Source organism: Trachurus japonicus, chromosome 4 (genome assembly GCF_045865225.1).
Source record: "Trachurus japonicus isolate A0001 chromosome 4, Traja_1.0".
Taxonomy (NCBI): domain Eukaryota; kingdom Metazoa; phylum Chordata; class Actinopteri; order Carangiformes; family Carangidae; genus Trachurus; species Trachurus japonicus.
The window spans coordinates 30,544,507-30,560,486 of NC_140910.1; the positions used below are offsets into that span (position 1 = coordinate 30,544,507).

At 42.0% G+C, this 15,980-nt stretch overlaps 1 protein-coding gene across 2 annotated transcripts in view; it reads left to right on the top strand.

The window, feature by feature from the left end:
- Nucleotides 1-14,172, top strand: part of LOC146989173 (regulator of G protein signaling 8-like) — a 29,024-nt gene extending 14,852 nt beyond the window's left edge. The window contains exons 2-5 of one of the 2 annotated variants that reach the window (XM_085775157.1): nucleotides 3,878-3,988; nucleotides 4,761-4,822; nucleotides 12,437-12,603; nucleotides 13,393-14,171. In XM_085775157.1, the coding sequence (XP_085631283.1) occupies nucleotides 3,888-3,988; nucleotides 4,761-4,822; nucleotides 12,437-12,603; nucleotides 13,393-13,587 (525 nt within the window). In that variant the 5' untranslated portion in view covers nucleotides 3,878-3,887 and the 3' untranslated portion in view covers nucleotides 13,588-14,171. Of the gene's footprint in view, nucleotides 1-3,874; nucleotides 3,989-4,760; nucleotides 4,823-12,436; nucleotides 12,604-13,392 lie in introns of both variants that reach the window. The other variant, XM_085775159.1, reaches the window with a different exon arrangement.
- The last annotated feature ends 1,808 nt before the right edge of the window (nucleotides 14,173-15,980 follow it).

Sequence of the window (15,980 nt, forward strand, 5' to 3'; positions counted from 1 at the left end):
AACCACCACTTTAATAAGTATAAAGATAAAACCATTGACAAGGCAACGATGCAATACAAAGATCTTGAATAAAAATACATTAAAGTCACAGTTGTATAATAGAAAATAATAAAAAACTTGAGCACTCCAGGACATTTGACATATTCTCAAGATTTTATCCAGTGAAGAGAAATAAATAAACCTCCTGCAGCAAACAGACAATGAACCTTTTCATTGGACTGTTAATTTCCACTTTATAAACTTTCCACAAAACATCCACAAGTTTGCACAAAACCTGACTTCTTTACATTTTGAACCTATTTAGCAGTCGGTTTTTAAAAATAGCTTTGTGCGCTGTGTTGGTGTCACTGCTGCTGTCGTCCTACCGACGCTCTTTTCTAACCCTCTGCAGCTTCATGGAGGAATCTGACGTAAAACTTGACCCTGACTCGTGAACCTCGGTAAATGTGCAGCGTTATTCATTCATATCCTCCTGCACCTTAAAATATCTCCAGCCTATTATTTTATTTTTATACTTTTTGCGAAAAGCTATCTCTGAAAATAACTATTCATTAACAAACTGAAGTGCATCTTGAGAATGTGACTCACATAGATGAAACACAAACTGCTCTTCCAGTTCACTGCATCTGTTTTATACATAACATCTGACACATAATATGGGTGTTTCTGGAGCAGGCTGACTCATATCAATGCTGCAGTACAATCAAACTTCGGCGTTTTGATTTCTGAGGTTTATAGAAAAGCTTCTGAAAAAAAAACAAAAAAAGACTATTAACACTGCACTGAAACCCAGATTCCTTCTTATTATATCTCATATTCTCCTCCATGGGGGAAACAATCTTTATTTAGGTCTCTGACTCTCAAGCTTGATTAGCAAAGCAGACTGCATTTCAATTTTCATTTACAAAGAAAGATCAGAAACCATATACATTAGTCACAAGTCCATGTGTTTTTTGCACACACACACATGCAATAATTCAAAACAACGTGTCAGAGACAGACGGAGGACACAAAGTGAGAATTTTAAAGAGCTTTCACATTCACATGCAGGATGAAGCAAATTAATTCCAGCAAATGGCTTTCAGTTGGATCATAATGAACACTACATTTCATGCAATGTTCCCAATTCAAGGTCCAAACCATCAAAACAATCCACTTCTCCGACTCCACTGCTGCATTCACACCATCCACACAGACTAATATTTGTATGCATTACAAGTTTTGCACATAGACAAATAGAAGTGGATGTTGTTTAATTAATAATTAGAATATTTTGACATAATGAACTCCTCAAAAATCAATGATTCCGCTCCTTTAATAATTCCAATTGTTGTGTTTTATATCGTTGGGAAACCATTAGTCATCTTGACAAGGTACAACCTGTAGGATCGTGCATTCATGCAATGAGCAAGAAATGTGCCAAAAATGCCAAAATATAATCCTGTTGGTCTTTAGATCTGCACCAAAAGCCAAGGAAGTGTTATGTAACCAAACATTGGCCACAGACTTTTTTGTTGTTATACGTATTTTACTTGCTGATATTGATGCCACTCTAACATTTACTATCTGGATGGTAAATTTGAGCCTAAAGCTAACAGCCAGTTAACACATCTTAGCAGAAAGAGTGGAAACAAATGGTATGCTATGAAATAATATATTATAATATAGATTTTTGAAAGGTTTTTCAGCTATTTAACAGAAAAGGTAAAAGCCTAGATGTAGCATTAATGCATCCAGTCATTTGTTATATAATCCTCTATCGTGGTCATCTAGATCCAAATACCTTTTGGAAGAATTTACATGGATGTTCAATTATGAAATGTATCTATTTATGTTGTCAGTAGGAATGGTTCCCAGTTCTATTATTTTTTTATGTGCAACAGACCCATTTTTACAGAAATGTCTGGCATTTGCCCGAGTGTCTTTATGACCATGTCCCATCTGGAGTGACTCATGTGTCCCGGGGGCAGATTACTGACAAATAGTACATGACAGCAGCAGTGTACAAATAAGATGGGACAGACTGTGATGGAAGATGGGAGTACACACATATCCTCATGAGACAGGAAGTGTTTTTTTTTTTTTTTTTGATCACATTCAAAAATACTACTAAAAGTCTATACGTTAAGATACATACTATCCAGTTTCCATAAGCAAATAAACAAACCTACTTGTGCTTTTATGTGCACAAAGCCTGTGCAAAAATCAAATGAGGTTATTATACGCAGACCTTTGCAGCCTATTGTGAGTTAAAACAAGCAGGATAAGGTCAGTGAAACTGCAGAGAACTCAGTTTGCAGTCGTGCAAAACTGTGCAGCAGCTTTTCTGAAACCCCGTCCACATACAGAAGCTTAGTCAGGAGGTGAAGTTTGGTATCGGGGACGTTTGAAGCTCCCTCCATCACACTGAACCAGCCTTGTGCATATGGAGTTGCACCTGTCGTCTGCATCCAGCCCAGGCCTGTGCAGCCAGCCGGCCTTATCTCTCTGCGCTTTTTATTTTATTTTTTACAATCAGTTTATTCAACAGGTCTTCAACAGAACTTATACATAGTCTAACCATGTGGGGGGAGGGGGGGGGGGGCCTGTCCACATGGAGCCAAAGCATCTGATTAGCCACCGTAGCAACAGCTATTTGAACACATGATTCGTCCACAACTGAAAACACTTGATGAGCTCTGAGGTTCACATTCATGCAGCAGATACACACATTCAAACCAACTGTGGCTCCAAAGCTGCTGAAGCTCGTTCAGTTGCACTTAACACATCTATGTCTTTGGTTGCAAAGTAACTATTTCTCCTAATGAAATAAGCATGCTAACCACCAGGCCCTCACTAAAGGTGCGTTCACACTGGACCTTTTGTTTTTCTCGCTGGCGACGAGTTGTTAAGTCAATGCAAATGAGCGATTGAGCGTTTAATCGCTGGGGCTCCGAGCAACTCCGAGATGAGGAATCCCAACTCTCCAGCCGTCAGTCGCTCGTCGCTCAGCGCTGATTGGCTGCCGTAATCCTGGCGGTGCCGGTGTAAACAGAGACACAGGGCAGTGGGCATGACGCCATCAAGGCGAAGATGCGAGTCTGTGCCAAATTGGCAGCCGAGTGACGGAGCGATTTTTTTTGGAGCGATACGAGCGACAGCAACAAAAATAAAAGGTCCGGTGTGAACGCACCTTAACTCACTAGCTGTGTTTCCATAGTTATATCGGATTAAAAACACTCTAACTTGATTAAATGTCATAACTATCAACAAAAAGTTTGTCCTGTCAATCTCATCAGATTTCTTTTTATCTTGATCGATAGGCATCATGCAATAAATGCTGATGAAACAGTGTGAATGTGAATTGCAATCAGGTTTTACAACAACTTACTGTAACAGCTTTTCAAAGACATGGCGGGAGTAAACATAGAAATATGCAGGTGGACAGACAGACAGACTTTCCCTTAAGTGTCTTTCAACGATGATCTCCTACAACTGGACAAACCACAGGTTGTGTAGCATCTAGCTAACACTATTTGTATGTCTCAGTGGTTTCCACAACAACGACTCCAACGGTGTGCTCCACTTTTGGCTGCTGAGCATTCAGTTTTGCATTCATTCAATGCAAAAATAAATGGAAACACCTTCGATACACCAATTTGACGTCATTACGCACAGATTTTTTATTAGATTTAAAGCTCTCATACGGAAACACACTTTCACTGGCTTTATTCACATTATTTGTCTATAGTGATCTTCAGATAATTCGATGTCAACAAGTGGATGGAAACATAGCTACTGTAGCTGCTGATCCGGCCTGAACAGTCCAAAAAGAAGAACCTTACTTCTCATAACACCGTATCAAGAGTTGTGTTTTGTTTTTGTTTTTCTCCAGCAGGATCTGCACCATGAAGACCAGACTAGGCTGCCTGTCCAACAAATCCGACTCCTACAGCGACTTCTCCGAGTTCCTTCCTCCGGCCCATGAAACCACAGCCAGGTGTCTGAAGTGAGTCGTGCCACCGCGTCTTGTGTCTTTTTCTTCTTCCTCTTCTTCAGTGGGACAAATTTAAACTCAAGCTTCTGTTGTGTGAAATAACACATTTGGTCTTCGCAGTTATGAAATGAATTAAAACTGTTCAAACTTCTGAAGGGAAAAACTATCTGAGCCAAACACAGATGATCAATCAGAGCTGTGTTTTCCTGTCCAGACTTGATAGTTATTGCGGCGATTATAGAGACAACATTGATGTATTAAACACTGTAATTGGCGTGATTAAGCCTGTATATGTCTTAATTTGGATATATTTCAATCAAAACATATTGGAGCTTCCTTCCACTTCAAGTCAGTGCAACCATTTCCATGCAAAGTCACACAGCTATGTACCTGAACGCATCATTACATCATCAGCTCTACTGTGGTAAAAGGTTTGACATGTTTCTAAACATCTAATGTTCTGACAAAGCACATAGGATACAATCATGTTAATGTGTTTCTTCAATCTCCAAGACGTTGTGTTTTCACCTCCCTTTCATATAGAACATTAAAGTGCAGACAAAGGTCGGCTGTTCCCATCACTATGGAAATGTGACCAAAACATTACAATTACTTTGCAGCCCCCTCGAGTGACGGAAGTGCTGCGAGCAGGAGATAAATCATACATTAAACTCAGCCACCCTTCAATAATACATACTGTACCATCGTGTGTTAAAAATGCATGAATGAAAAGCACAGCGGTTGGTTGGCGTCTCACTTCCTGTGTCTCTCTCTCTCTTAACAGGATATCAACGGACGAGGTGGTTCGATGGTCCGAGTCGTTCGATCACCTCCTCGCTCACAAATGTAAGTGGACAGGACATGTTTCTCTTCCCTACGGCGAACGGCCAAACTAACGGCGGCACCCAAACGCAGCAGTAAAACCTTGTTTCTGTAATAGCTTCTATTTTTCACTTGACACCGAGCCTTTCTTATGTAAGGCGCCTCAGATCTGTGTTGTAAGGTCTCCTTACCGCATAATGAGTCACATACTTGACCTTCCCTCTGGTCCAGACTCACTTACATGCTCTCTATTGTGTGTGACCTATACAAACAGGGTTGCACATGTGTTATCTCACTGTGTCATCAGTGGCATCAAACACACTGAGCTGACATATCAAAGAAAACACCTGAGGAGCCAGAGCACATTCAATCCTATTGCAATTATTTTTCAAGTTCCTTATCTTTGGTGTAATTCAACAAACACAAGCAATAACTCATGCTATACTGTGACCAACCAATATTCGATAAATTGCTCATCTATCTATTCTATGATGATATTAGATCATGCTTGTACGGAAGCCCTAAAGGGCCAAGTCCGTATAAATTTTTTTATTATCGTTTTCTCGTGATAACGACTTATTATTTCGTTATCTCGAGATAACAAAGTTTGTTTTCTCGTGATAACGAATTAATTTATTTCGTTATCTCGAGATAACAAAGACCGTTTTCTCGTGATAATGAAATAATCATAGAATGTGTGGTTGACATGGTTGCCTAGCAACATGTTTCCCCGGTGCAATCGCTTCTGCTTACGGGGAAGTAGCAGCTGGTTAGCCGCTGTATGTTCGTAGCAGGGGGCTACTACGTATTAACTGACTCGCCGCTCTGTGTGTGTGTCGCGGTGATAATTTAACTGTGAAAAGTAGGCTACAACACACACGACATAACGTTACAGCCGCAGTGTTGTGAGTGAATCATGTCGGGACAACCAGGCTTTCATGAATCCGCTTCACAGACCCCGGTGCTTGGCCGCCGCCGCCGCCGCCGCTGCTCTAGTGGCGGCCGGGTACCGGGGTCTGTGAAGCGGATTCATGAAGCCTGGTTGTCCCCACATGATTCACTCACAACACTGCGGCTGTAACGCTATGTTGTGTGTGTTGTAGCCTACTTTTCGGCTACAACACACACAACATAACGTTACAGCCGCAGTGTTGTGAGTGAATCATGTCGGGACCAGAGCGATTGCTGGTCTGGACAACCAGGCTTCATGAACCCGCTCCACAGACCCCGGTGCCCGGCCGTAGGTGGCTCACACACCCGGGGAAGGACATCCTGGCAGTTAAGAGGAGAAACTTTCTGCTTCTAAGTTGTTGATAAGTTTAGGAGCAGCGCAGCGGCTCGCGGCTGCAGCTCTGTTCACTTCATACACTGAGAATGGAGTCAGTGTATGAAGTGAACAGAGCTGCAGCCGCGAGCCGCTGCGCTGCTCCTAAACTAGAAGCAGAAAGTTTCTCCTCTTAACTATGCTGCCAGTATGGCCTTCCCTGGGTGTGTGAGCCCGGCCGCCCCCGCCCCCGCCGCCGCTGCTGCTGCTGCTACGGCGGGGAAGGCGAAGCTCACTGACCAGCGGCGGCGGCGGCCGGGCTCACACACCCTCACTGCCAGGATGTCCTTCCCCGGGTGTGTGAGCCACCTACGGCCGGGCACCGGGGTCTGTGGAGCGGGTTCATGAAGCCTGGTTGTCCAGACCAGCAATCGCTCTGGTCCCGACATGATTCACTCACAACACTGCTTCACCGCTTCACAGACCCCGGTGCCCGGCCGCCACTAGAGCAGCGGCGGCGGCGGCGGCCAAGCACCGGGGTCTGTGAAGCGGATTCATGAAGCCTGGTTGTCCCGACATGATTCACTCACAACACTGCGGCTGTAACGTTATGTTGTGTGTGTTGTAGCCTACTTTTCACAGTTAAATTATCACCGCGACACACACACAGAGCGGCGAGTCAGTTAATACGTAGTAGCCCCCTGCTACGAACATACAGCGGCTAACCAGCTGCTACTTCCCCGTAACAGAAGGACTTTGCCCGTAAGCAGAAGCGATTGCACCGGGGAAACATGTTGCTAGGCAACCATGTCAACCACACATTCTATGATTATTTCATTATCACGAGAAAACGGTCTTTGTTATCTCGAGATAACGAAATAAATTAATTCGTTATCACGAGAAAACAAACTTTGTTATCTCGAGATAACGAAATAATAAGTCGTTATCACGAGAAAACGATAATAAAAAAATTTATACGGACTTGGCCCATTAGGGCTTCCGTATGCTTGAACTGATATGAATGGCATCTTTTTATTTAACTGCTTAAATCACAACGGTATATCTACCGGTTTGTTACATTTGCAGGCTTGTTACTTAGCATGTAATATTTACCATGACAACATAACAAAGCGTTGACAAATATGCATATTACGTAATCAGCACATAAAAAAAAAAAAAAAGAGTTTCATGGAGATTCGTCTCACTCATGACCGACTCCGATTCTGAGATCGGAGGAAAAGATAGATAGATATACTTTACTGATCCCAAGGCTGTTTGGATTTCTTTCAACCAATCACGATCACAATCGTTGTGGGTGGTGCCACAGCAACGGTGCGCTTGCAAAATATTGCCAGGCAGAAACAAGTTCGGTATAACATGCCCAGCAAAAAATCGACTACAGGCAGAACATCACATCACAGCATTGTTTAAAGGGATAGTTCAACATTTTGGCAAATTGGCCCATTGCCATAATCCCTATAGTCTTAGCAGTAGGTTCGTTACCTTTAATTGTCAGTGCAAGCTATTTTTAGAACGGCGGAGCAGAGCCGCGAGCTGCTCAGAGCTACGCTACGGAGGCTAATGGGATTTCTTGGTTTCCCTCATCAGACTCATCAAATACACAATCCAACAACTCCAAAACACTCTGGTGGACAAGTTGTGACCTGCACATTCACCACGCTATGAGATAATAACAGAACGTTACGTTACCAGACAGAGTATTGGGCCACGGGTCTTTTTGCTTTGAAACTTTGACAAGAAAACTGGAAGAACAAGAAAGAAACTCTCATCAGAAACAGGAAGCTGCTTGTGATTCATCCAAACAATGAAAAACTGCTTCAATACAAAAAGCAAATAAAGACTTTGAGATGAAGATAGATTATAATTTCAATCTGCAAATGTCACTTTTTCATGCTTTTCTTCATCTTTTTAAGCCGAGTGCTTCATTTCTGTCTCGGTGCCGTCCTCTGGGATTTAAGCGGTTTAGAGACTGAACTCTAATCACAGACATTTCTAAGTGTGTTGTCTTGACTGCCAACACTTTTCAGACCGTCTTTCCATCTGTGTCCAACTCAAGCAAACACAACCAAAGTGAAAACACACACACACACACAACAAATCCCCAATTTGTGTTGTGTCCTTATTTCTCAAAGCTTTGGACGGTTATCCAACTGAGTCAAGTCCATTATTACAACACATCCTCAAGAACATTATCTGTTTATGTTCAGGTCAGGGTTGTGACATAAGGCAACACATGAGAAAGAAAAGATAATGTCGCCCACGGGAAACATGAAGTTTTGTTAGAGAGCCCAAAATAGAGCCCCCCCTCCCCGAGGCAGAGATACACCTGCGTATCCTGTTTCAATTGACCAAGCATTAGGGAGGTGAGCTACGACATGTACATCGATACACACACATGCACACACACATACATTACATAAGTGAAGTCAGAGCGATAGAAGGCAGCACTGAATGTTCTCTTGATAGGATATTGCATTGACATTGGCCTTAATTTGATTTAAAAGCAGGGACAGTGTCTCCAGTGTCGCCCTTCACTGTGTAAAACTGACTGTGTGACCTGTGCACAGTCAGCTCTGACATCTCTGCTCAGCAGAACAGAGGACGTTATGTGACATTGTGTTGTGCTGCTTCATTAGCACATTGTCCCAGGGTGGGAGTTTGTATAGATTTAAAGCCCCAGTGTGTAACTTATTCGGCTTTTTATTAGCAAAAATCAAATATTGCTTTCATAAATACGTATTTCACTTGAGTCGAATCACACCCGCATACAAATGAAAGCTTTCTCGTAAAACTGTCACCACTGTGTAGTGTGAGGAAGGACGGAGGCACTGGTGTTGCATTCAGGTGCAGTTAGGCAGACAGCCGTCGGCAAACCAACCGGATGTCATTTTACTCGACGGTAAAACGTGGGTCAGATAAACAATACCACATCACCATGACAACATATTGTCATGCCTGTATTGTTTTGCCTCGCGCTGGCGGACCACTCGTTTACATAGACGCTTGTTTATCCTGTTACATGCAGCGTCTGTTGTCTGTCTGACGTCTGCCCGATTTCACGTGAATGCAACACATATACATTCCGATATGCAACTGCACCGCTAGATGGGGGGAATTCCTACTCAATAAACCTTTAAGTGCAAGTTGCACGAAAACAAATCAGAATCTTCCAGAATTTCCCCTTTGCTCTTTCTCTCCCTCCCTCTCTCTGTTGTTTTGAAGCTTGTTGTTATTGTTTTCAGGGCAGGGCCTCCAGAGGACTCCCAGGTCTCCAGCTGCCCTGCACTGTCCCCATCAGTCCCAGCTGCTTCCTAATTGCTCTGATGTATTTAAGCTTGCATCTGTGGACCGACGGTCTCCTGTCACTTCATTAAGAAGTTCCCCAGCAGCGCCGACTCTCACTGTGTCAGACTGACTCTTAATCCACCTGTAGTCTCCTGCCGACTCTTCAGCCTGACTTACCTCACCTGCCTCTGTCTGACCTTCTTTGTATAGACATTTAGCATCTCTGATTTATAAATAAACCATAATGAAAGTTACATTGACACACCAAATACACCAATACATGGGTTTAATGATTTCAGTGTTTCCGCTAGGACTTTTTTAACCCTTACATACTGTTTAAATTTGATACCTTCACAGTATGGTTCGGGTCAATTTTGACCCGGACCAAGAATTCCCTCATAGTAAGTGTCTATATTGAATTTTAAACTACAGATCTATTTAGAATGTTTAAATAGCCTATGACACATAAATTAATGTATGATTAAGTGTTAAAAAAAAATTCAGAGAGCAGGGAGAGTGCATTTTTTAAGTTTTACAACGCTCGTTTTTGGAGAAAAACTTCTACTATTACACAGTATTACATCCTGTTCTACAGAAGACATAAACACATAAAAGCCACAATGATTTAAATATATTTCATTGAATTTTAAAATGGCATGAACATTGTGGAACTGTTGGAGTTCATAATATGACCATGTTTAACCATTGCAACCATTACGTGCTATATGTTATAAGCTAAATGCTATATCATAAGAAATCATAATTATCTATATTAATTCAACATTTACCACTTAGAACACGAAAACATTAAATAATAAAATGTTTATTATAAAAAAATGCACTCTCCCTGCTTTATATATAATATGGTTTTCTTTGGCATTGTCTTCCTGCTCTGACACATCCTCCACCAAATCACTATCAACCTCCTCCTTTTGGGAGATCAGATAAAGGGCCTGTTGTACCAAGTCTTGCTGCCATGATGTCAGTCACTGAAATGGCAGCTCAGGAACCTCTATGTCATGACCCCCCACCACCATCCCAACGCAAATTGATTCAAATTTGTTACTTTATAGATTATTTTATTACATTGCAGGTGCAGGTGCTTGCAGGTGCAGATCTCGTGTCTGTGTCAAGGCACCCCTTGACCTCAGATGACCTCTGTTCCATTTGTGCACCATATATGACCACTACTATGCTGTTTTACTATTTCACTGTTTCGAGGTTCCCCCATGCCCCCTCAAAGACCAGAAGGTGTCTGTCTCTGTGGGAACCTGGGCAAATGTGGTGGGAACACAGGCAGTTCTCGTGACAGTGTCGAAGTCCCCCTTGAACTCTGTTTCTGTCACCACTGTCCCATAAATTATACACACAAACATGGCCTGTACAGTTCCACAGTTTCAAGATTCCCTAAAACCACAATTTTCCTTGATTTGACCCACACTGGTGGATCTAAAATCCATCTAAACAGATGCGGGTCAAATTTGACCCGAAACAGCCTCAGTGTTTAAAAATTTGTAGCACCTGTTCAAAAGTATACAATTTAAAAATATTTTCATTTTTGTGTATTTTGGGTCACTTTAGGAAAAGTCATAAAATTTCAGCCTAAAAGAATGATGTTTAGGGTATTTTTTCTGCTGTCAAATGTCAAAACGGGTCAAATTTGACCCGAACAGTATGTAAGGGTTAAGTTGTAGCCTATACAGATCAGAAGTGGCCACTGATCTGTAGGCTACACAGACTGTTGTTATTCTTTCACCTGAGTTCAGACTGTGGTCTGTTAACGAGGCGTAGACGAGTTTGTTTGGAGCTGACGAGACCCGACCCGGTCCGACCCCTAGGTGTTGAAGCCCGGATCCGATGCGGCCGGACTCACAACTCACAAGTATTAATGGGCTCTATATGCACAGCTCCACTACTTCCTGAACTTAAACCAGCTCCTTTATTTCCTGTCTTACATATTTGGACAAACTGAAGACAGGAAATAAAGAAGCTGCCTTATGTTCAGGAAGTAGTGGAGCTGTAGAGCCCATTCCCGGCATGAAAGCGGCCAAAAAAGAAAAGAAAAAAAAAGGAAGCCCATGGCCCAACCCAAGTTATTTGTTCAATGGTGGACAGAACAATATCAGTTAATATTATTCTAAACTACAGGCTTTGCAAACAATGTACAGACTCAACACACTGGTATAATATAAAAGCTGCTCACAACAGATCAGATATCATGGTGTGTGTGTGTGTGTGTGTGTGTGTGCGTGTGTGTGTGTGTGTGTGTGTGTGTGGGTGTGTGTGTCTGTGTGTGTGTCTCAACATTTACTCATTCTAAAATTTCCTTGTGCCTGTAACTTCCGCCTTCTTGTGTTATTTAGGGATTTCTTCTGTTTTGTTTGTTTGTGTGTGAGTGTGTGTGTGTTGTGCAACCTGCATGTTATTGTGTGTACACTCATGAGAAAGTGTGTGTGTGTGTGTGTGTCTGAGTGTGTGTGTTTTCTGTGTGAGTAATGCTGTTGAATATGCACAGATGGACCGGCCCCTCTGCTCGGCCCGGCTTTTATTAGGTAAACAGCAGAAACGAGAGCAATGGAAATAACATGTCAACGTGACACAGGGACGTAGAAAAACACAACCCCCCCACCCACACACACACACACCCCCATCTGTGTTATTAGAGACGGACAGATATTAATTGATCACTTATCTGGACTGGAGGCTGAAAAAAGAAAGAGCTCTTTGTGGGAGGATTCCTGTTCTGATTTGTTTGTGTTCTTAAGATAATATAAGAACCATTTCCCGCTCCTCTGTGTGTGTGTGCATCGTGTGTGTGTGTGTGCGCACTGGAAAAATATCAACATAGGACTAAGTGTATTATCACACATCACATGATAGCGCTACTCCACGCTGGAAAAATAGCACATCACATGGAGGAGGGACTTCTGAGCTGCTGCCAGGAAATAGGTGCAACACTGGGATGTAAATCATCGTTTTGTTGTTTATATGTGTGTGTTTAGTTCTCATAACCTCCTTTTTTATTATTAACCCTTTTTTTTAAATCCTCCTCCTCCTCCTCTACTCAGATGGCTTGGCTGCCTTCCGGACGTTTCTCAAGACGGAGTTCAGCGACGAGAACATCGAGTTCTGGATGGCCTGCGAGGAGTACAAGAAAATCAAGGGCTCGGCCAAACTGGTGACGAAAGCAAACAAGATCTTCAAGGAGTTCATTGATGTTCAGGCACCCAGAGAGGTGTGTGTGTGTGTGTATGTGACTAAGTTGTTCCTGACATTTTACATCACAAATTAGCCAAAATTAGCATTTTTAAAAAATATATATATAATTGCTATAGAGAATGTTTGGTCAGGTTTAAACAGGTAAAACCACCTTCTTTAAGGTTTTGGTTAGAAAAAATCAACTTTACACATCGCAGTGCCTAACCTGTAGCGTGAGCGCTATGATGTCAGAAATTTCCGAGCTGGAGTTCCGACTTCACACTTTACGGCACTCAGACCAGAGACGGCACGTGCAAGCCAGATAAGCGTCTTTACGACAATAACTACTAGAGCTCATGGGAAATGCAGTCTTCGTTCCGGTAAAACACTACCGCTTTTGTCCACAGGGGGCACCAAAATAAACTCTATAGGTAATAATAATAAGTTCTTTGTCGATGCTTTAAGTATTGAGCTTAAACTTAAAAACAACTTATTCTATTTGTCAAAAATAAGCTAACGATTATTATCACTTGCCTGATGAAGGTTTAAACGGATGAGGTTTTTGAATTGCCCAACACGAAAATTGAACTTATAATGACCTATACTCTGCAAGTTAATAAATAAACAGTGAGTTCTATAGAAAAGCAGTGATTGTTTAAGCTTCAGTGGAGCTGGATCTGCAGTGTTTGGTCAAAACAATCCTGATAACACAGCCGTGGGCATTAGTTACGCTTACACACACACTGTTACTGTGTATGGCTGTCGATATGATATGATACTTTATTGTGTATCTGAGTTGTTTGCTCTGCCTCTCGTCTCGTGGCAGGTCAACATTGACTACCGCACCAGAGAGAAGACCAAGCAGAGCCTGGAGGATCCGTCCCCGACCAGCCTCAACGAAGTCCAGGCCAAAGTCTACAGCCTCATGGAGAAGGACTCCTACCCGCGATTCCTCAGGTCCAAGATGTACCAAGACATGGTGAACCGGGCGCACGCACAAGGCCAGCGGCGGTCCGTCTGACACCACCAGACCACCAGACCAGATGAAGACGTCAGTGGACATAAAGTTGGACCTATACTGTATAAATAACAAAAAAAAACACACCACTCATCCCCCTCTTTGAACCATCTCTGAATATACTGTGAATCTAAAGGACGGGGCGACGCGCTCGCTCCACTGTTTCCTTTTGTCTTACACCAGCTCCGTGCATGCAATCCCTCTAGATAAGACGTGTCTCAGTGGACCGACAGGGACCGGATGATGATGATGAGGATGATGATGATCATGATAAGCTAATTATTTTACCTCTACTCAGTGCTGGGTGACATGACGGACAATATTATCGAGATAAGAATATAAACCTTTCTTTTTCCATCAGTCATGAATCATGTCTTCTGAAAATAAACACAACAACTCAGACCAAAATAGCACAATAACATTTTCTGAGGCTCTTTCATAAACCAATGTATGAACACTGCAATTTGACCCAATTAGATGAATTTAGCTGCTAACTGTGGTTTTACATATTATAATATTATTAAAATAGACTTGAGGGAGGTTTAAAGTCTCTGCAGGCTTTCACTGTGTTTGTCAAGAGCAGTTTGAGTTTATTGGCTTCATTAAACTTCATGGAGAAATGACTAATGGAGAGATAATTATTCGTCATAATCATCACGTTATTCCCCAGCGCTGCCTCGTACTCCTCTTCAGTTCTTTGTGGAGTAGACGCCGTCGTACGCAGGCCGACGTCGACCTGTTGTGGTAGTTTGTGTTTACACTGAACAATGAAGTGAGTGAACACTTTCATAATAATCAGAAACTGTGCCAAACTAGACTGCACTTAGGTATTGATTATAGCTACATAAATAACCCTGTGTATTGTTAACTCTTGCAGGTATTCTATGTGATAGTTAAATGTGGAGTATAAAACGAAGGGTTGGGTTTAATCTTTCTTTTCTTTTTTCTTTTTGTTTTGTTTTTGTTTGCTTTCAATTCACTCAGTTCAGAAAATGTTGGTTTCACACAGTGTCCTGTTGCACCAGTGGTTTACAGTCATATACACAGTAATTGCATTAATTTGCTAAAATGCACAGTGTATGAACTGAATATTAAACACTGTTAATGTAGTGAATTGAAAGCGACAACCCGACAGAATCTGTTCTGAGTTGAAAAATGTGTTTTTTTTTTATTTTCAGCATGATGCAATACTCAGATTAACTAGTTATTATTCTTTCACTTGTACAATATGTGATGAAAACAACTGCAAAACTTATAAATAAACAAAAAAAACGTAACTCCAGAATATGTCAGTGACATGACCAATGTTCTCCCGCGGTATTTGCACTCCTTTTTAAATAAACGGATTGAAAAATATTTCCTTTTCCTGGGTGAGGGGTTGGGGTGGGGGGTTATTTAATGCATGTCTACTGTATAGGCCAAACAGCAAAACCCTGGCTGAATGACATATCACCCTGTATGGTATGTTACTGTTACTGTGTTTCCACATGAATGTAACCTCACCCCCTATATATTTTGTGAATAAAAATAAAACTCTTGCATCTATATTCTGTGCACTGCGTGACTTCTCTCTCTCTCTCCATAAAACCAAAAGCGTATTAAGAGCTGGAGAAATGCATTCATCCACCGATCAGACAGACAGATTGACCTTGATCCCCCCTCCCTCCCCCCCTGTTAGAACAGCGAAAACACCAGACGCTAAAATCTCTAATAACTTAAAAACCCAGTTGTCCGATTTTGTGGGGATTCGTCGTCTGTGTTTTTGAAAAAATAAATATATATATAGCCATATAATTTTTGGAGAGGAGATGTTGGGATGGGAACATTCAGTCTCCAATCTGCTAGGGAAAAAAAACAACGACTAGCAGGCAAGAAAGAAAGCTAAAATTAAAACTGGCTGGAGAGCAACAAAGTAAGTTAATTGCTTTTGCAAATGCCAGAGTACTTTAATTTACATCTTGACACATCGCAGGTTGGACGTTGTAGCTGCTGGTTTTATCAGCGATGAGTCACTCAGTGTAGCTGTGCAGAGGAGTCTTATTTTACACACCTTTCTACTTTTAGAAAGAGGAAAAACAGAATGATAATAATCAAATATTTATGCTCCTTGGCAGCAGTGCTCTCTCAGTCTTCTAGTAACTGGGGCAACGGTGGGATGGAGTCGCCCACCGTGACGTTGTTACACATCCACTGACTTGACGTGACTTTTTAGCTGTTGTTGTTGAATGTGTTAGTCACTCAGTGAATGTGGGACAGCGTCCTGCTCGGTAGACAAAACACCACGAGTCTATCTGGGCCAGTAGACGACAAGCACAGACAGCGCCGAGGAGAGTGATTACAAAGTGAGCGTCGGCTCAGGCTGCGATGATGACGGATGACGGCACAACTTAATCTGT